This window comes from Engystomops pustulosus, chromosome 7 (genome assembly GCF_040894005.1).
Source record: "Engystomops pustulosus chromosome 7, aEngPut4.maternal, whole genome shotgun sequence".
Classification (NCBI taxonomy): domain Eukaryota; kingdom Metazoa; phylum Chordata; class Amphibia; order Anura; family Leptodactylidae; genus Engystomops; species Engystomops pustulosus.
The window spans coordinates 158,026,464-158,048,939 of record NC_092417.1 but is presented as its reverse complement, the minus strand read 5'-3'; the positions used below and the strand labels follow the sequence as shown (position 1 = coordinate 158,048,939).

At 44.2% G+C, this 22,476-nt stretch overlaps 1 protein-coding gene across 2 annotated transcripts in view; it reads right to left on the bottom strand.

Annotated features, from left to right (window-relative positions):
- LUZP2 (leucine zipper protein 2) overlaps window positions 1-21,470 on the bottom strand; it is a 394,297-nt gene extending 372,827 nt beyond the window's left edge. Inside the window, exon 1 of one of the 2 annotated variants that reach the window (XM_072118540.1) lies at window positions 21,145-21,470. In XM_072118540.1, coding sequence (XP_071974641.1) covers window positions 21,145-21,209 — 65 coding nt within the window. In that variant the 5' untranslated portion in view covers window positions 21,210-21,470. The remainder of the gene's footprint in view (window positions 1-21,144) is intronic. The other variant, XM_072118541.1, reaches the window with a different exon arrangement.
- Window positions 21,471-22,476: the final 1,006 nt, after the last annotated feature.

The window sequence follows — 22,476 nt, the reverse complement described above, 5'->3', positions numbered from 1 at the left end:
GAATCTACTGAGTCAAATCTGCTCTTGTGTGAAGATCTGGGTTGATAAATGTTTCAGTAGCCTGATACACACACTAATACATACACACGCATACCCATACATAAATACACAGTCATGCACACAGCAGTTTCTGGTGGTAAATTTAGACCAATAATTATTATGCCTATAAACTGGAATGGGTTAGTAGTTAAGATAAGACCCTTGGGGTTTGAAAAATAGCATAAAAACAATAAATTAAATTAAAATAACAATAATTCTTTATATAATGCACACAGATTACAGCTTTCCAAATCATTCCCTGTCCCCAAGGGAGCTCACAATCTAATCAACCTACCAGTATGTTTTGGAGTGTTGGAAGAAACCGGAGGACCCAAAGGAAACCCACGCAAACACGGAGAGAACATACAAACTCTTCGGAGATGTTGACCCTGGGACTTGAACCCAGGTCCCCAGCGCTGCAAGGCTATAATGCGATGATAACATAATCAAAAGCCACAAAAAAATGACACCACCCACAGCTCCGTACACTGAGGTATGATTAAGTTATTAGCGGCAGAAGATGGCAAAATGAAGAATTTATTTGTACAAGGAGGTTTTAATTTTTGTAAATCTATGTAAACATTAAAAAAACTTTTCAAAAATGTTATCCCCGTGATCGCACCAACCTAAAGAATAAAGTAGACGTTTAATTTGGGGCGCACAGTGAAAGCCGTAAAATCCAAGCCCACAAGAAAATGCTGCAAATGCGTTTTGTCATCATTTTCACTGTATTCAGATTTTTCTTTCCTGCTTCCCAGTACATGACATGGAATATTAAATACCATCACCATGAAGGGCAATTTGTTACACCGAAAACAAGCTATTACAGAGCTCTTTATATGGAAAAATAAAAAAGTAATCGATTTTTAAGGTGGCTAGTGAAAAATGAAAACGCAAAAGAAAAAAAAAGGCCTGGTTGTTAAGGGGTTAAAGAAAATCTACCAACAAAATCAAGCATGATAAACCAAGAACACTTACTCATCCATCCTTGGCCTCCTCCTTGGTCTTACCAGAGACCCTCTATCCTGTTACACTGACCACCCACCCCCTCTGTACCATCAGCACCCTCAACACTTCCTTCTTGTGCCTTCTTCCTTGTGCCTGATGTAATAATAATAAGAATAATAATAATTCTGTTATTTATATAATCTGTGGAATAGCCTGCCTCAGGCGCTGGGCACAGCAGGGACAGCAGAGAGCTTCGAGAAGGGCATAGATGCCTTTTTACACCTAAATAACATTGATGGTTATGTTATATAGAATTGTTTCCCCTAAATGCCTTCCTCATCCAATCCCTTCCCTTCCTCGGTTGGACATGTGTCTTTTTTCAACTGTTTAAACCATGATACTATACAGTGCACACAGATCATGCAGCGCTGAACAGAGTTTGCCAAATCAGTCCCTGTCCCTATGCAACTCGCAATCTAATCAACCTACCAGTATGTTTTTGGAGTGTGGGAGGAAACCGGAGGACCTGGAGGAAACCCATGCAAACACAGAGTGAACATACAAACTCTTTGCAGATATTGACCTGAATAGAACTTGAATCCAGGACCTACAGCTGCAAGGCTGTAGTGCTAACCACTGAGCCACCCTGCTGCCCAATGTAATGTTATCTCACTGCAGCACAAAGCAGAAGGAACCGTTCTGATCCAAGGACCCTTACTATTAGATCCAGTCACAGTGACCCTGGTAATCTTCTTATAATAATAATAATTCCTTTATTTATATAGTGCACACAGATCTGTCCCTGTCCCCAATGGCTCACAAGCTAAGCAACCTACCAGTATGTTTTGGAGTGTGGGAGGAAACCAGAGGACCCAGAGGAAACCCATGCAAACACAGAGAGAACATACAAATTATTTGCTTATGTTGACCCTGCGACCTGAACCCAGATCCCCAGTGTTGCTAAACTTTACAATTATGTTAATAATCCACTGCTGCGCTGAAGTTCCTCGGAATGCACTGGAATACACCGAGTCGGGCTGAGTGAAGGTAAGTGCAAGCTCCGTGACACATTTTTTTTTAAATGCGGCGGTTTTTCGTTCGGCCGCGCCCCCCGATTTCCGTCGCATGCATGCCGGCGCCGATGCGCCACAATCCGATCACGTGCGCCAAAATCCCGGGGCAATTCAGGGAAAATCGGCGCAAATCGGAAATATTCGAGTAACACGTCGGGAAAACGCGAATGGGGCCCTTAGTAAATGACCCCCTATGTATTGTAATGTCCTAGTAGAATTTTTTTTGGAGTATTTTCCTTAAATGGAGTTCTAAGACCACATAACTGAAGACTTCCTTGCCGATAATAGACGCTGTATGATCTATAGTGATTAAGTATTCCCATTTGTCAGCTCTTACCCTATTGTAAATCCCCCCATTGCCTGTATCTACAGAGATACAGTTCACCTTGAAGTATCCGAGCTCTTCGTCAGATGTTCAATTAATCCAGGATGTGCCGGTGCACCTGCTTACATTGTCTCTCCGCGTCCTCCTTTACTGACCCAGGGTCAAGCGAGTTCACAAAGTAGGACAGAATTTTGTATGTCATATCTTACACTGTGTGACAAAGCCTGACAGCTGGTCCTGGGAGACAGGAATATATGTGCGATTCGGGGAGGTAAATTTATCTTGTGAAGAAATATTCTTAGGTTCACGGATACAAAGATAAATCAACGACAGCAAAGAAAACATAGACAGAATACATAGGGTGGGGGGTCGTCACCAAAGATGGAAGAATGGGGCTGTTTTTCGACTACAGCCTACTTTCCAAAAATATATTACGATAGGTAAGGGGAATGGAGTTAGTAATAACCTGTTACAGGTGTTTTGACGAAACATATACAGGCCTATATTACAACTGCATACAACCTACTAGTTATATGTGTCTATGGTGCCCAACCGGAACCTCTGAGGGGCTCTGATTTCATCTTCAGGAATACAGAGGATTCTAGAATTGGATTTGATAATAATACAAAATGGACAAATAAGAAACATTTGCCATGCTCCTAAAGAAACCTAATTATACAGCGATCAGTGTTATAGAGCAGGAGGAACTGAGTACATTGTTCATAGTGTCCTATCTGCAGGCAGCATGTAATAGAGCAGGAGGAGCTGAGCAGATTGTACATAGTGTCCTATCTGCAGGCAGCATGTAATAGAGCAGGAGGAGCTGAGCAGATTGTACATAGTCTCCTATCTGCAGGCAGCATGTAATAGAGCAGGAGGAGCTGAGCAGATTGTACATAGTGTCCTATCTGCAGGCAGCATGTAATAGAGCAGGAGGAGCTGAGCAGATTGTACATAGTGTCCTATATGCATGTAGCATTATATAGAGCAGGAGGAGCTGAGCAGATTGCGCATAGTGTCCTATCTACAGGCAGCATGTTATAGAGCAGGAGGAGCTGAGCAGATTGTACATAGTATCCTATCAGCAGGCAGCATGTTATAGAGCAGGAGGAGCTGAGCAGATTGTACATAGTGTCCTATCTGCAGGCAGCATGTTATATTCACATTTGCTGTATAATTCAAATGTATGCTCTACATGCATATAAGTAAAAGTGATAATCTCATAATTAATATTACATGTCACCTAGTGAAAACTCAGGAATTATTCAGATGTTGTCCTGTCTTCTTATGGCTTTTGATGCTTTTCATTAGCCTCAACACTAATTATATCCATTTATCTATTTACCTATTTTACACAATCCCCTCCTATGTATGATGGAACATATAGCGCTGAGGATTGGACATGTACATCCCCTATGTGATCATGATACAAAGTAACAGCTCAATGTAAATTAGTTCTAGGACTATGCAGCGTCACATTCAGATTCCTACCTCTATATTAGGAAACGATTTTTCAGCTATAAGTAGAGCTGTCACGTCTTCTACCAGAAGGGACACGTGGAAGATGTGGAGCTCAGTGTTTTATTGTTTCTTTGATTTTATTCAGTATTTTTATCGCCAGGACGGAGAAACCCTGCGCGCCCTTCTCCCCTGCCCACGCAGGGTTTGACATCTCTTCCTATATGCACACAATGGAAATAAGGCTGTCAATCACTTTGTGAGGGCGGCAGACATCTTTCTTTGTAACTTCGGGAAGAATTTCCATGAAAACGGATAAATATAAACATTAGAAATTCGACATAATTTTTTTGTGTCTGGACTAGATAGATCTACTCACTTCTTACTTGTTTGATATCCATAAAGTGGGCAGGGCCACAAGTTTGAATGGGGTTTACCATGCCCCGCCCTCTTTTGAATGTAGTATATTTTAAAAAAATTCAGGGTAGCTTACAATTTTGCAAATATGTGAAGTCACCTTAAAGAATCTTTACAAATAGTAGGGGCACATTTACTAAGGGTCCGAACACCGCATTTTCGCTGGGTTTCCCAACTTTTTACTGTTTTGCCCTGAATTGCCTTGAGTTTTTGGCGCACCCGATCGGATTGTGGCGCATCGCCACCGGCTTGCATGGGACACAAATTGGGGGACATGGACGTCGGACAACCCGACTGATTTGGTCAAACTGCGGTATTTAAAAACCAAATTGTGTTGCAAGATTGGCACTTACAAGCACCGGAAGGAAGAAGGTGAACTCCGGCGGACCTCAGCGGGGAAGCAACAGATGCAGGAAATTGGACGCACAATCTTAATGAATCGGGGCAGATCCGAATTCTCTTTGGACATTCGGGATCAGCCGCGTCAACGGGACGGGTAAGTAAATGTGCCCCAGTATCTTCATATAATTATTCACAATGTCCAACTTCTCCTTAATGGAAACTTACCATAAGAAAACTACCAACAGATGTAGATCTGATGGTAGATTCTACTTCTGCCCTAATCTTTGTCTGACTAATTTTTAAGCCTAATCTTACTTTTAAAAAACTTTATTAAAGTAATAATAAAAATTTTTTGGAGAGGTTACTCGAGTATGGAGTAGCCTGGCCGGGCTCAGAGGTTACTTCACGTGCCTGTTGCCTCTGTAAGGACGGCCAGTTGCAGGTAACCGCACACGCTCTACTTCTTTCGGATGTCCTGTGTGCTATGGAGCTGTCTAGCGTTAACCATCCCCCCCCCCAAAAAAAAAACATAATTATAATAAGTTTTAGCCTATTCAACACTATGGAAGCATTATGCATGCTTGACATCTTGACGCTCCTTCAGTTATCACTTCCATGCCGATATCTTCTGGTTCTTCACTGCGCTCTGTATTTCTGTCTCCAGAGATGATCTTCCAACATGTGTCCATTTAGGCTAATGACTCGCTGATTGGACACAAAGTGGACACAAATGATTGGACATAGATGAAATAAATTTGGACACCATCACTTCTTGAAAGCATTGCACCAGGAGGGGTGGGTAAATCTCATAAGGGTTGTACCAAGTTTGGGGATAGAATTGTGGTAGGTGGGGGTCTTCCTGCTGGGGCCTCGAATGGTGATGGATTGGACACTAGGTTGAGCATATGTCCTGCCACTCTATTCAATACTCGTAATATGGGAGCTTCATGCATGTTTCACCTGATGCTCCATCAATTAGTATGAATGGGATCCCCGCTCTCATGATCAGTGGGGGTCCCAGCTAGCAGACCATCACCAAATGGATAAGAGATAAGTATCGAACTGGGTACAGTTCTGTTATGGTTATTATGGGGGAATTTATCAACCACTGGTGCATCATGTACCAGCACTTGATATTAACCTCTCCCTTCTGCTCATGCCAGATATATCCAGTGGATGGCCGTGCAGCTGGACAATTCTCTATAGAATTGCACCATAACCTGTGCCGGGAACTGATGCAGGATACAGTTAGAGTGCCGATGCGGCCAAGCGAGCCTCAGTACTCTACCACTACATGACCACATGGTATGGAGGTTAGGGGAGAAATAGTCACAATTCCGAGATTTCCCCCAGGAATTGCGACTAGAGATGAGCGAACATACTCGTCCGAGCTTGATGCTCGTTAGAGCATTAGCGTACTCGAAACTGCTCGTTGCTCGGACGAATACTTCGCCCGCTCGAGAAAATGGCAGCTCCCGCCGTTTTGCTTTTTGGCGGCCAGAAACAGAGCCAATCACAAGCCAGGAGACTCTGCGCTCCACCCAGCATGACGTGGTACCCTTACACGTCGATAGCAGTGGTTGGCTGGCCAGATCAGGTGACCCTGGGATAGACTAGCCGCTGCCCGCGCTGCTCGGATCATTCTGTGTCTGGATGCCGCTAGGGAGAGAGCTGCTGCTGGTCAGGGACAGCGTTAGGGTGCTAGTAGATTACTGTTAGGCAGGAGTGATTCAACAAGAACCCAACAGCCCTTCTTAGGGCTACAATAACGTTATACTTTTTTTTTTTTTGTTTGCTTGTGGCTGGGCTTGCTGGCACTAGTAGTGCAGCTAGTACCATATTGTGAGGAATTTGCAGGGGGACTTGCTACCGTTGTGTTTAGCTCTTAGTGACACACATATCCACCTCAAACACCAAAGTGGGAAAATTTATTAGGGGTTTGATTTCAATTAGGCACAGTCTGCCAGTTTCTTTTTATTTTACGTTTATTTTTTCATAACTCAGCGTCATCTCATCAGTGTGCTTTCATACTTGGCTAGAAAATAGCCAAAGGAGAATCCAAATGGCTTACTTACGCCTACAATAGCGTTATATATATTTTATTTCTGGTTGATCTGCTGGTGGCTGTCCTTGCTGCAGTGCATATACTAGCCAATTGTGAGGAATTTGGAGTGAGACTTGCGACCGCTGTGTTTAGCGCTTAGTGACGCACATATCCATCGCAAAGACCGAAGTGGGATAATTTATTAGGGGTTGGATTTCAATTAGGCACAGTCTGCCATTTCCTTTTTATTTTACGTTTATTTTTTCATAACTCAGCGTCATCTCATCTGGCATAGCAGTGTGCTTTCATACTTGGCTAGAAAATAGCCATAGGAGAATCCAAACGGCTTACTTAGGCCTACAATAGCGTTATATATTTTATTTCTGGTTGATCTGCTGGTGGCTGGCCTTGCGGTAGTGCATCTACTACCATATTGTGAGGAATTTGCAGTGAGACTTGGGACCGTTGTGTTTAGCGCTTAGTGACGCACATATCCATCGCAAAGACCGAAGTGGGACAATTTATTAGGGGTTTGATTTCAATTAGGCACAGTCTGCCATTTACTTTTTATTTTACGTTTATCTTTTGATAACTCAGCGTCATCTCATCTGGCATAGCAGTGTGCTTTCATACTTGGCTAGAAAATAGCCATAGGAGAATCCAAACGGCTTACTTAGGCCTACAATAGCGTTATATATTTTATTTCTGGTTGATCTGCTGGTGGCTGGCCTTGCGGTAGTGCATCTACTACCATATTGTGAGGAATTTGCAGTGAGACTTGCGACCGTTGTGTTTAGCACTTAGTGACGCACATATCCATCGCAAAGACCGAAGTGGGACAATTTATTAGGGGTTTGATTGAAATTAGGCACAGTCTGCCATTTACTTTTTATTTTACGTTTATTTTTTCATAACTCAGCGTCATCTCATCTGGCATAGCAGTGTGCTTTCATTCTTGGCTAGAAAATAGCCATAGCAATAGGATAGCATCGTTTGGTTTTAAAAACTAAAAAACACAAAAAAAACACAAAAAAAACACAAAAAAAAGTAAAAAAAAAATTTAAGTTATAACTTTCATTTTCAAAATGTTTAACCCGAGGGCTAGGGGTAGAGGACGAGGGCGGGGACGTGGGCGTCCAACTACTGCAGGGGTCAGAGGCCATGGTCCTGGGCGGGGTGAGACACCACCTGCTGATGAGGGAGCAGGGGAACGCCGCAGAGCTACACTCCCTAGGTTCATGTCTGAAGTTACTGGGACTCGTGGTAGAGCACTGTTGAGGCCAGAACAGTGCGAACAGGTGATGTCGTGGATTGCCGACAATGCTTCGAGCAATTTGTCCACCAATCAGTCTTCCACGCAGTCCACCCATGTCACCGAAATCGGCACTCCTCCAGCTCCTGCACCTCAGCCTCCTCCCCCCCAGTCTGCCCCCTCCCAGGAAAATTTGGCATTTGAACCGGCATACTCTGAGGAACTGTTTTCTGGACCCTTTCCACAGTCACAAACCACTTGTCCGGTTGCTGCTGAGCAATTTTCCGATGCCCAGGTTTTCCACCAGTCGCAGTCTGTGGGTGATGATGACCTTCTTGACGTAGTGGAAGAAGTGTGTAAAGAGGTGTCCGACGATGAGGAGACACGGTTGTCAGACAGTGGTGAAGTTGTTGTCAGGGCAGGAAGTCCGAGGGGGGAGCAGACTGAGGGATCGGAGGATGATGAGGTGACAGACCCAAGCTGGGTTGAGAGGCCGGGTGAACACAGTGCTTCTGAGACGGAGGAGAGTCCTCGACCAGAACAGGTTGGAAGAGGCAGTGGTGGGGCCAGACGGAGAGGCAGGGCCAGAGCTGGTGCATCAGCGCCAAATGTGTCACGTAGTGAAGCTCCCGTGGCGAGGTCTCCCGCGGCGAGGGCTAGATTTTCAGAAGTCTGGAGGTTCTTTAAGGAAACACCGGATGACCGACGGACTGTGGTGTGCAACCTTTGCCAAACCAGGATCAGCAGGGGTTCCACCACTACTAGCTTAACTACCACCAGTATGCGCAGGCATATGAATGCTAAACACCCCACTCAGTGGCACCAAGCCCGTTCACCTCCGGCCGTGCACACCACTGCTCCTTCCCCTGTGTCAGCTGATAGTCAGCCCCCTGCCCAGGACCCTGGCACAAAAACCCCATCGTCGCCTCCACGATCCTCCACAGCATCCACCAGCGTTCAGCTCTCAATACCCCAGACGCTGGAGCGGAAAAGAAAATATAGTGCAACCCACCCGCACGCCCAAGCCCTTAATGTCCACATCTCCAGATTGCTTAGCCTGGAGATGCTGCCCTATAGGCTAGTAGAGACCGAGGCCTTTCGCAACCTCATGGCGGCGGCCGCCCCTCGGTATTCGCATTTCAGGAAGTCCAGCACAGATGCTGCCACTCTCAGGGCAGCGCAGCGCCGCCTCCAACTGCCTGCTCACCGACTGTTGTGCGACGTGCCCACAAGGTGGAATTCAACATTAACCATGTTATCCAGAGTTTACCAGCAGCGCAGAGCGATTGTAGACTGCCAGATGTCAACTTCCACCAGAACTGGTAGTCAGGTCAGTCAGCTTCCTCAAGTCTACAATGAGGAGTGGACGTGGATGTCTGATATCTGTCAGGTGCTGAGTAACTTTGAGGAGTCAACACAGATGGTCAGTGGCGATGCCGCCATCATCAGCCTCACCATCCCGCTGCTTGGCCTGTTGAAAAACTCTCTGATCAGCATGAAGTCGGAAGCTTTGCGCTCGTCACAAGAGACGGGGGAAGAAGATTCCCTTGTTGATAGCCAAAGCACCCTCAGGTCTGTTTCTCAGCGCATATCGGAGGAGGTGGAGGAGGATGAGGAGGAAGAGGAGGAGAATGTTGGCGAGACACAAGAGGGGAGCATTGCTCAGACCTTCACTGTTCAGCGTGTATGGCCAGAAGAAGAGGAGTTGGAGGAGTTGGAGGAGGAGGAAATGGACAGTCAGGCCAATGAGGGGAGTGAATTCTTGCGCGTTGGGACACTGGCGCATATGGCAGATTTCATGCTAGGCTGCCTATCCCGTGACCCTCGCGTTCAAAGAATTTATTCCAGCACCGATTACTGGGTATTCACTCTCCTGGACCCACGGTACAAGCAAAATCTTTCCACTCTCATCCCTGGAGAGGAAAGGAGTGTGAGAATGCATGAATACCAGCAGGCCCTGGTGCACAAGCTGAAACAGTATTTCCCTTCTGACAGCGCTAGCGGCAGAGTGCGTAGTTCTGCGGGACAAGTAGCGAGGGAGAGTAGGCGAGCAGGCAGCTTGTCCAGCACTGGCAAGGGTACGCTTTACAAGGCTTTTGACAGCTTTATGTCACCCCAGCAAGACACTGTCACCTGTCCCCAGTCTCGGCAGAGTAGGGCTGATCTTTACAGAAAGATGGTGAGGGAGTACGTAGCTGACCATACCATCGTCCTAAATGATCACACAGCTCCCTACAACTACTGGGTTTCAAAGCTGGACATGTGGCACGAACTGGCGCTGTACGCCTTGGAGGTTCTTGCCTGCCCTGCCGCTAGCGTCTTGTCCGAGCGGGTTTTCAGTGCAGCTGGTGGCATCATCACCGATAAGCGTACACGCCTGTCGACTGACAGCGCTGACAGGCTGACGCTTATTAAGATGAATAAAGCCTGGATTTCTCATAATTTCCAATCTCCACCAGGTGAAGGAAGCTCAACCTGAATAATTTATCCACTCCTCCTCCTCCTCATTTTCCTCCTTCTCCTCCTCTTTGTACACTAAAGCAGAGGAAACTGGCTATTTTTTGACAGGGCCCACTGGCTCTAGCTATAGTACTTTATGCATTTAATTTTTCTGGAGGGCCACCTACCCGGTCCTCTGTTTTAAACAATTTTTGGGAGTGCCACATACAGGCACTCAATCTATTCCATTTTTCTGGAGGGCCACCTACCTGCTCCTCTGGTTTGAAAACTTTTTTGGACTGCCACATACAGGCACTCAATCTATTTCATTTTTCTGGAGGGCCACCTACCTGCTCCTCTGGTTTGAAAACTTTTTTGGACTGCCACATACAGGCACTATCCAAATTAAATTGTCTCCATAGCAGCCTCCACACGTTGTCTCCATTGCTACCTCCAAAAGTCGTCCATATAGCTGCCTCCATACATCGTCCCTTTATCAAATGAGGTGTGTCAGGCAGAAATTTGGGTTGTTTTCATGGATTCCACATCAAAGTTGTTAACTTTGTCGCCACCCTGCTGTGTTATCCACAAAATATACTGGCAAACTTTTACCATTTAGGGATATTATTTCAGCGCTTCTTGCGCATCTGTTTACATTCCCCTCATCCGCCATATCCCAAACTTATAAGAACGCTACTACACTTAACTTGGTGCAGGCTGGGACCGGGTCTGACCCTGGGGCTGGTCATATACTGCCGACGCCGAGGATTGCGGGGCCTACCTCGGTCCAGGTCTCAAAGGCCTACTATACCTCCACCTCCTCCCACCCCTCCTCCACCTCCTCCTCCTCCGAATTACCATCCGTGGCCATGGCGCCATCAGTCGGTAGCTCTAGGCACAGCAGCAGTGCCGTCGCTAAGCGACAGCAGGCGGTGCTCAAACTGCTGAGCCTAGGCGATAAAAGGCACACCGCCCAAGAGCTATTACAGGGCATTCCACATCAAACTTGTTAACTTTGTCGCCACCCTGCTGTGTAATCCCCAAAATATACTGGCAAACTTTTATCATTTACCGATATTATTTCAGCGCTTCTTGCGCATCTGTTTACATTCCCCTCACCCGCCATATCCTAAACTTATAAGAACGCTACTACACTTGATCTTATACAAAAGGTTCTTAGAAGTGCTGTTTGGGGAGTAGCCTGGAGACAGGCGCTTGGATTGGCGAAAGCTCGCCTGGCAGCGGAGCGCCAGCTCCATGCCAAGATCCAACTAACATAGTTTTAACTGCAGCACCTTTAATCTACTACTAGTTCACTGCCTCCATACATGGTCCCCTTATCAAACGAGCTGTGTCAGGCAGAATTTTGTGTTGTTTTCATGGCTTCCACATCAAACTTGTTAACTTTGTCGCCACCCTGCTGTGTAATCCACAAAATATACTGGCAAACTTTTATCATGTACCGATATTATTTGAGCGCTTCTTGCTCACCTCCTTTGGTTCCTCTCTGCCACCCATTGGTTTGAAGCCTGAGTCCATTTAGGGTATGTCGCCATGACACTCTCTAGCCTGCTGCCGCTGCCTCTGCATGCCGTCCCCTATAGTGTCAGGGTCAATTATTGGATGTTTTAGATGCTATCTAGCTTCATTCTGTCACTCTGTCATGGCCATGCTGTTGCCCATAGTTTTGGCATAATGGTGCGATTAAGCAGCCTCAGAGGCATCCATGCAGGGCCGCATCTGCCATGAGGCGGGATGAAAATTTCGCTTCAGGCGGCAGATGCGGATCCCTGATGGAGGCGGCACAACAGCTGTGGGTGATTTGGGCATTCGCCCGAATCACCCACTAGCACTACGGACCTTCTGCCGGCAGTGCTCTATGGCTTTGAAGGACGCAGGCGGCGTTTGATGATGTCACGCCGCCTGCGTCCATGCACAGCAGCGCTGCCCGGCAGGAATGGGGACAGGCAGACTGTCAATGTTTTGTATGGGGAAGGTTCCGGTGGACTGCTCCTTGTCGGCTGATGGAAGAGAAGGGCCCTGCCTGACCCCTGTGCAGAGGCTTCACTGACTGGTGGAGCAGCAGTCAGCTGGAGTGTGATCGCTTTGCTGCTGCTCCATCCCAGCCTCTGCACCGGTTTTGTGAAAGAAAACAGCCTCTGTCCCAGCAAAGGATCCTCCGGTGACTTGCTGCAGAAGATCACATTAGCAAGCTCCGCCCATCAGCTCGGAGCTTCTCAAGTTCAGCAGCAGCTATGTATGCTGCTGTGTATGAAACTGTGTGTATAATGCTGCTGTGTGAATGCTTTGTTTATGATGCTGTGTACTGTATAATGCTGTGTGTATGATACTGTGTATATGCTGCTGTGTGAATGCTGTGTACTGTATAATGCTGTGTGTATGCTATGTATGCTGCTGTGTGTATGATACTGTGTATGTATGCTGCTGCCTGCTGTGTATGATGTTGTGTATGATGTTGTGTGTGTATACTGCTGCCCGCTGTGTATGATTCTGTGTATGATGTTGTGTGTGTATACTGTGTATGTATACTGCTTCCTGCTGTGTATGATGTGTGTGTATACTGTGTATGTATGCTGCTGCCTGCTGTGTATGATGTTGTGTATGTATAGTGTGTATCTATACTGCTGCCTGCTGTGTATGATGCTGTGTGTGTATAGTGTGTATGTATACTGCTGTCTGCTATGTATGATGTTGTGTATGATGCTGTGTGTATACTGTATATGTATATTGCTGCCTGCTGTGTATGATGTTGTGTGTGTATACTGCTTCCTGCTGTGTATGATGTGTGTGTATACTGTATATGTATATTGCTGCCTGCTGTGTATGATGCTGTTTATGATGTTGTGTATGTATAGTGTGTATCTATACTGCTGCCTGCTGTGTATGATGCTGTGTGTGTATAGTGTGTATGTATACTGCTGTCTGCTATGTATGATGTTGTGTATGATGCTGTGTGTATACTGTATATGTATATTGCTGCCTGCTGTGTATGATGCTGTGTATGATGTTGTGTGTGTATACTGCTTCCTGCTGTGTATGATGTGTGTGTATACTGTATATGTATATTGCTGCCTGCTGTGTATGATGCTGTGTGTGTATACTGTGTATGTATTCTGCTGCCTGCTGTGTTTGTATGATTCTGTATGTATGTTGTATGCTGCTGCATTTGACCCCTTTAGTTACCCTTTTGCCCCCTCCACTAAAGAAGAATGGTAAGTTATGATTCATTACAAGAGTATGTGTAGATTAGAAATGTGTATTAATATGGAATGTTAATGTTGTAAGTTGTATGTATATATATGTACAGATAGAATGTGTTGTGTATTTATGTTCTTTTAGTGTAAATACTATTTAATTCATGGGGGACACTTATCATTGCTTCTATGCCAGTTTCTGGGGTAGAAGCAATGAAATAATCACAATTTTTGCAACAGTAAGCAATCAGAACCTGGAGTGGGCTGAATATAGAAGGAGATCAGTGCTAAGATTTTTTTTTTTGGGAGGGGGGGGGGGGGGGCAGCATTTCAGTTTTCGCCTCAGGCAGCAAAGAAGCTAGAATCGGCCCTGCATCCATGCATGCTGCCCCTGCTGTTTCCTGTCCATTTCCGTGGTGTTTCCATCCTTTTCTGAGGTTCCCAGGTGTTTGGCCAAGCTTCCCTGTGCAGAGCCTTGGTCCCCTTGAAAAATGCTCGAGTCTCCCATTGACTTCAATGGGGCTCGTTATTCGAGACGAGCACTCGAGCATCGGGAAAAGTTCGTCTCGAATAACGAGTACCCGAGCATTTTAGTGCTCGCTCATCTCTAATTGCGACTTTATCGTGACTTGCATGCCAAGCTTTGAAAAACGTTCAACCCTACCCTGCAAGTAGAAGAATTTTTATTTACATTTTGGGTAATTTTCTGATGACAATTCACCATGTGAAGTCAAGAAAAAACTCTACAATGTGCACCTTAACTTTCTCCCACTCTCTTCAATAAACCTAATTCTAAAAGTTGTAACCAATGTCACGCAGCTTGGCTTGGTCATTTGATTAAGCCATTGTTTGTTGAAATGGGTATTGAGTAGAGATGAGCTGACCCGAACTTTAAATGTTTGGAACCATGCCAAACATTTTGGGTTGGGGTCACTGGTCACTGGGGTCTGGTGTTCAAGCTCAATACAAACATTTGGTGCTGGCATGGATCACAGGGGTTAACAGTTTAAATGCCATGTCCCATATGAGATCGACGATCCTTAGCAACATGGTGGAGCCCACCAACTGTATTTAAAGCGTAACATTCATGATTGGTGCCAGGGCCGATCCGATACCCGAACCGAATTTTCATATTGGGTTTTGCCGAACTCAGAGAACCTGAAATGGTCAGATATAAGTTGCAGAAAGTCAGTAAAGTAAAAAGTCTCCAATGTTTGTGAGAACTATTGATGGCCCCTTCATGGAGTTTGACAGAGACGGCAGAGAGAGGAGATGTCCGTGTGATGGGTGATATTATAAATGGTGTATGTACTTGGCGAAACTGCAGAACGCTGCCAAAGTCCCCGATGCTTGTGAAATCCATTTTCTTGTCTTCTAATGTTGGTGGTTAAAATCCTTATCAATCATTGTTATAAATTATCATAGTGGGTGTTTGTTGTTGCAGAGACTTTTTCCAGTAAGAAAAAGTTGCCTGACGTGACATATCCATCAAGTGTACAGTCACAGTAGAGCGTTAACACATTTACCGGGTAATTACTGAGAACTGGGATTCTGCGTGTGCCGGAAAATAGACTTATTCCTCATTAAATCCCTTTAAGTCTTCTTCAGAGTCCACTCATTGTGGGGCTAATTATTGGCCGTTCTTTAACAATGATAAGATGTATCGACAGGCACATCCGCTGTACGCCGCGCCGATTGACTTGAGCCAAAACTTCCATGTACTAATCACTACATTTATTCTTTTCAAGGTCAAAATACTATAGATTATAATATTTACAGGGGTCTTTGTATTACAGATAAGACTATGGAAGACAATATATGGGTGGCTGATTATTTTGTCTTCCGACTAGTTAATTATTTGCAGTAGCACAGTACTGAGCCGAAAGATTATGTATAAGATGCAGATACTATGTACAATCTGCTCAGCTCCTCCTGCTCTATAACATGCTACCTGCAGATAGGACACTATGTACAATCTGCTCAGCTCTTCCTGCTCTATAACATGCTTCCTGCAGATTGGACATTATGTACAATCTGCTCAGCTCCTCCTGCTCTATAACATGCTACCTGCAGATAGGACACTATGTACAATCTGCTCAGCTCTTCCTGCTCTATAACATGCTGCCTGCAGATAGGACACTATGTACAATGTGCTCAGCTCTTCCTGCTCTATAACATGCTGCCTGCAGGTAGGACGCTATATACAATCTGCTCAGCTGTTCCTGCTCTATAACATGCTGCCTGCAGATAGGACATTATGTACCATACGCTCAGCTCCTCCTGCCCTATAACATGATGCCTGCAGATAGGACACTATGTACAATCTGCTCAGCTCCTCCTGCATTATTACATGCTGCCTGCAGATAGGACACTATGTACAATCTGCTCAGCTCTTCCTGCTCTATAACATGCTGCCTGCAGATAGGACACTATGTACAATCCGCTCAGCTCTTCCTGCTCTATAACATGCTGCATACAGATAGAAATCTGCTCAGCTCTTCCTGCTCTATAACATGCTGCATGCAGATAGTAATCTGCTCAGCTCCTCCTGCTCTATTACATGCTGCCTATGTACAATCTGCTCAGCTCCTCCTGTTCTATAATATGCTGCCTGCAGATAGAACACCATGTACAGTCTGCTCAGCTCCTCCTGCTCTATAACATGCTGCCTGCAGACAGGACACTATGTACAATCTGCTCAGCTCCTCCTGCTCTATAACATGCTGCCTGCAGACAGGACACTATGTACAATCTGCTCAGCTCCTCCTGCTCTATAACATGCTGCCTGCAGACAGGACACTATGTACAATCTGCTCAGCTCCTCCTGCACTATAAAATGCTGTCTGTTGATAGGGAACTATGTACAATTTGCCGAGCTCCTCCTGCTCTATAAATTTCTGCTCTATAACATGCTGCCTGGACATAGGATCTCAATTTGGTTTGACTCTAGGGATATAGTTGTCTAAGAAATTAAATGAATTTCCGTCAGCTCCATAGAGATTAATGGAGCAGACCGTCTGCTCCATTAATCTGATGGAGGGACGATGGACCCCTTGTTTCGTGATCTGCAGGGGTCTCAGAGACCCCCACTGATCAGCAAGTTAGGCCGTATCCTAACTTTCCTTTGTGGGAAAACCCCTTTAATGGCACAATTAACTTTCTTAAGAATAATGAAGAACAAAGAGTCCTGAAAGTGACCCCCCATGAAACCCTGCAGTCTGTCTGGGATTGCATGAAAAGACAGTAAGGTTTAAGCAAATCTACATCCACATCCATTCTCAAAGATGCTCGGAACAACCTCCCTGCCGAGTCCCTTCAAAAACTGTGTGCAAGTATATCTAGAAGAATTGATGCTACTTTGAAGGCACAGGGTGGTCCTACCGAATAGTACATTTACATTTCATTTTGATAGTTGCTACAATAGTTTATTATCACTTCTATTTTTTTTCCCGGAAACCTTCTTAATTAGCAGAATTTTTTCCACACCCGCCTAATACTTTTGCACACTACTGTTCTTTTTGTATTGATTCCCTATACGACTCTGCCTATTCTTAATGTATGAAACCTATTGTTTACTTCCATCAGCCCGGAATCTGTCAAAGATTTCTCGTTAAATCTCAAAGTTCTCGTTAAATCGTAGAGCTCACAGTTACATCCATCAACAGTACAGTAGGTGATCATCATATGACCAGGACAGTTGAAAGGAATACGGAAGGTATTTTCTAAATGACAGCAAGCAGAGATCTTGAAAACCGCTATTCTTAGAACAAGGATATGGATTAACCCTTTAAGTGGTGAACAGTATCATTATTGATGATGTATTTTATTATTTTTGGCTCATAATACAGACATTGTCATCCGTACAGTATACGCCACATTTCTAGTACTCTACTATACTTTCCATGGAAACCGCAAGACGCAGCTATTTGAACTTTCCGGTACAGTATGTATCTAGGAGCCCAGCGTCGTATAATTGGATACACATGATATAGAGAATGCAGGAGGAATCCTTCGGGGCTTCGGCTGATCCCATGGATGGCTTTGTTTGCACACAGACCACGTGACGTGGCGTCTCTACACATTGCTGGGATCAGACATTCAGTGTCATATTGATTCAGATTGATTGCACTTTAAATGGAATGAACTTACATGGGCAATCCACCAGGGAGGCATTTTAGATTAAAATGGACTATTTGATTGGAAAAATTGGGAGGGGTATGATCACAGAAATGTAGAGTTATTCCAGAATAGCAGCTGTCTATTCTCTATACCGCAATACAGATATCTTATCCTAGAAAAAGCTCCACTCTTGCATTGAGTCTGGGTCTGGTATTGCAACACATCACATTCACTTAGGTTTCAATGACCTGCAATACCATACACAACCCAGTGGCAAGAGTGGCGCTGTTTTTGGGAAAATTGTATTTTAAGAACCAATCGGATCAAAAACATGAGGGCCCTGAGTACTCTTAGTTTGATAAAGTTTTACTCATGAATAGTGACGAGAAGACCCATAAAAGTTTGCATTCGAAAATCTGTTTGGATCCGGGTACTGACCCTTGGGCTGGTAATAACATTTTCAATATAATCTTTATTAAATTTTAACATTTTAATTGATGCTGGTGACTTTTAAAGAAAACTTGTCACCAGTTTTGGGACCCTCAACCAAAAAAAAATCCATATGGACATGTGGTTTAGGGTCCCATAGTGGCCTTTATGTGCTCTCAGTGTGGAGGCAATGTAAAAAAATGAAATGTTATACTTACCTAAATGCAAATGAGGCACATCGGACTCCCGCGATGCAGGATGAAACTGGAAGATGACCCCAGTTTCATTGCGCATGCACTGTACCCACGGTGCATGTGCTATACCCATGGCACATGCACAGTGAAGGCAGGGTTGACTGCTGCACTGAGCAGGCGCAGAGTGCTCTGCAGCAGGTAAGTATTCTTTTTTTTTTACTGCTCCCACCATGAAACTCATACAGGTCCTGTGGGTGGTTTAGTGTCCTGAATCTCATTTGACAGGTTCCCTTTAAGTCAATGCAGCAACACTGACCGCCACCATTTTTGAATCAGCCATCCCTATGACATATTCGAGGGATGCCGACCCTCGCCAACATGGCAGAGTGTAGTTTTGTAAGTATCGGCACATAAATTTAAAATGTTGAGCCGCACCTGACCCCCGAAACAAACTTCTGGAGATGTCTGGTGAACCGCCAAAGTAAATTCTATGGGAATATGGAGATGACAGATCAGGAGGGATGTATTTACAGAATTTTAGAATAGAACGGCAGTTATCTTTTAAGGATTAGGCATATGTTTCCTAATATCTGAGTTCCAATTGGTCAGGTACACCAATTTTCAGAAACATGAATAAAGTATAAATACAGTTTTACTCGTGCATCTTTCCTCTCCATTGAATGCTATGAAAATATGGAGATTACAGATTGAGAGGGACATGATCACAAAATTGTAGGTTTGTCTAGAATACACTAAGTTATACTGTACTTGCGTTTTGGCTGGTCAGGCAAAATGTTTTTATACAGTTTTACTTCTGCATCCTACCCCTCTATTGAATTCTATGGAAATTTGTCGATAATGGATGATTGTACACAACATTTCTCAGCAGAAAATTAACTGTCAACTTAAATTATGTAATTTCTAACCGGTCAGGTATTAAAGAGCATCTACCACAAGGATGAAGGATTGTATGCAAATGAGCGTGAGGGGCTCCACATTTGTTAATGGAGCCTGGAGCCCCCCAGGCTCATTTGCATACAGTCTTTGATGTCCTTTAAGTTGGAATACAGTGTTACCCTTGCATCCTGTCTCTTTACTGAAATCTTCATGGGAATTTGGAGATGATGGATGATGGTACTCAACTTTTCTTAGACAAGGAGCTCTAAATATTTGGGTTTCTACTGTTCAGATACCCCTATATGTTCACAAACATGAATAAAGTTTGAATACAGTGTCACTCATGCTTCCTACCTCTCTATTGAATGCTATATGGAGTATATGGAGATGATGGATTGGGAGGGATATGGTCACAGAATTGTATGTTTATACAGATCAGGATCTATCATAATTAGCCGTAAGTGTCTAAATATTTGGGTTCTGAGTGGTTAGGTACCCATTGAATTCTGGCCGGAACATGTTGATGATGGATAATTGTACTAAACTTTTCTTTGGGGAGAATTTACCGGCATCTCAAAACGCTACAGAAGCTCCAGGCAAGCTGGAGTTGTGATCAGAGATGGGATCCCACCAGTTTGTAGTCCTGTAAATTCCCTTTAAGCTAATTGAATGCAAAATAACACAGAGTTCTTGGAAAGGATCTTGCCATAGTGTCCCTCAAGGGAATTTTGGCCGGAAAACAAACATGGCTGCCCCCATGATCTTTATTACATCTCACACATCTGATCCTGTCCATATTTGACCAATTAATTAACGTAACTATTTTTGATCATTTTTACATTTTCACTTTTAGGTCTTCACCAATGTCATCTATGTTACATTACACACCATGAATTACAAGAAGGCTTCTCAAGAGACTTCATCACTTTGCTGTCCAGATGTCTCCATAATGTCTTTGCATCAATCCAAGAACCTACAAAGTCAGTTCCCGGTGATGTGAAGAAGAGCCGGTCAGCTTTATGACCAGCCCGCCTTCCATTGCTCGAGCCGTTAGCATTGACATGCAATTGTTTTAACGAGACAAAGCCTGGAAGACCCTAGAAGTCTTCATCTTAAAAGGGAGGGTTAATAAAACTCAAATCACACGATCTGTCGTTGTGGATGTGATTGGTGGCAAGGGCAGAGCGAGGGCAGACTGCACACGGCATGGTGCAGCCACACAGAACAATGACAGATATTGTACCGTCCACTGAACGCAACTTTTCATCATTCAACTAGATAAGACAAGACTTTGTATAAGACAGAAATATTCCGGGAACAGTCGAAGAATATCAATGGAACCTGCTATACTGCAAAACGTATCGAAATAACATCTCATTAACCCTATAACGAGTCTAACCAGAGTCCCATTCATCCAAAATACCATCACATCTTCCAACCTTATACCATAATGCAGTCATATTGGCGGCAAATCCGAGACTCGAACTTCTCATACATTAAAGCAGCAGATTCATCTCCATATGGAGACTCAACCCATGTCACAATAGACATACCAATGAAGCAACGCCACCAACGCCAGGACCTGACGCGTCCAAAGTTGGCGTCCAAAATCAAAGTACCCATTCAACTTCAATTGCAAAAAAAAACCTTAACCAAAAATATTTTTTTTCCGTTTCTTCCAAATTTTGCCATCGGGTGTTTAAGTGGTTAATCCAGCAGCTGGTAGATGCGGAGACATTGAGGCATCAAATTCATCCCATTTCTCCGCACAACCCGGCAACTTAAAACGAATGGCGTGACAGCACTTTTCTTAACCCCTCCGCTGCTGCAGGATACGCTATAGATCCACATCCCAGGCAGATGTCGGCTATGGACATAGCATAATACTGCAATGAGCTAGTAGTATCCCACACAATGATTCCCCCCCATACAGAACATGCTTTCTCGGCTCACCTGGTGCTGAAAACCATAGCAGGCAATAGGAGAGATAGTAAGTAGCAAGCAGGGAGAGATTTCATGCTGCAGCTCCCCAGGTCTGTGCTCGGGAATTCTTCCCACCCAACGTGCCTTGGTGTATAGTATAGAAAGCCCTTCCTCAAGGCAGGATGTTCCAGTACAAAGGATAAAGGAAAAAAACGCAGACGGACCCACAGACTGCCTAATGAAAGCAACTCTAGGCTCGATGCAAGCTCCAAGTGTGATGTCACAGGCAATGGACCTGCTGCTGCAAGGATCCTCGCCTGATAGTCTGTGATTATTCAACACTGTGACTCTATTGATGTCCTCGGGGGGTTGTTATTACTAGCAGTTTAAGTGGCAGCCAGGGAAAAAAAGGGGGAGTGTGTGCAAAAAAAGGGGGGCGCTTAACTCTTTGTACAGCGTCATGTATCAATGCTAATGACCCCCCCACCCTGTTCCATTAAATGACAAATTGTATCTTGATTGACTTTGGTCCCAATTAACTGTAGATACAATGTATGTGATGTTGTGGAAGGTAAATATTAAACAAGAGATGATACATATACATTACCCATGGGATAAGGGAAGGGGGGGGGGGTATAAATAATGGATCACACCAGCTCATAGATCAATGGCAGGGTGCTGGCATTCTTTGAAAGTGCAAATTGTGCTGGATAGTATTCAGCCTGCTGTAAATAAAACGGATAGATGGCGCGTGGTGGGATGTGTGCCCTGGGATCGTAAACATCAAGGATGGGGTTACAGACACACAAGGATTTTTTTTTTTTTTTGCCTTTTTTGTGATCAGGAAATTTGACTTTAGGAGAAATGTGAAGATATACAATTAGAGGTTTAGGTATAGAAGAGGAGAGGAGGAATGGGCGCCATAATGACATGGGAAATTCTAAATAAATGAAATAAAAAAATATATATGGTATATACATATATATATATATATATATATATATATATATATATATATATATATAAAATAAACACATATATAAAACATATATAAATATAAAGTATGTATATATATACAGGCAGTCCCCAACTTAAGAAAACCCGACTTACAGACGACCTCTAGTTACAAACGGACCTCTGGATGTTGGTAATTTACTGTATTTTAGCCCTAGACTACAATAATCAGCTGTAACAGTTATCAGAGGCATCTGTAATGAAGCTTTATTGTTACTCCTGGTTCTTATGACAACCCAAAAGTTTTGAAATCCAATTGTCACAGAGACCAAAAAAACTTTGGCTGGGGTTACAATTCCGACTTACATACAAATTCAACTTAAGAACAAACCTAAAGAACATATCTTG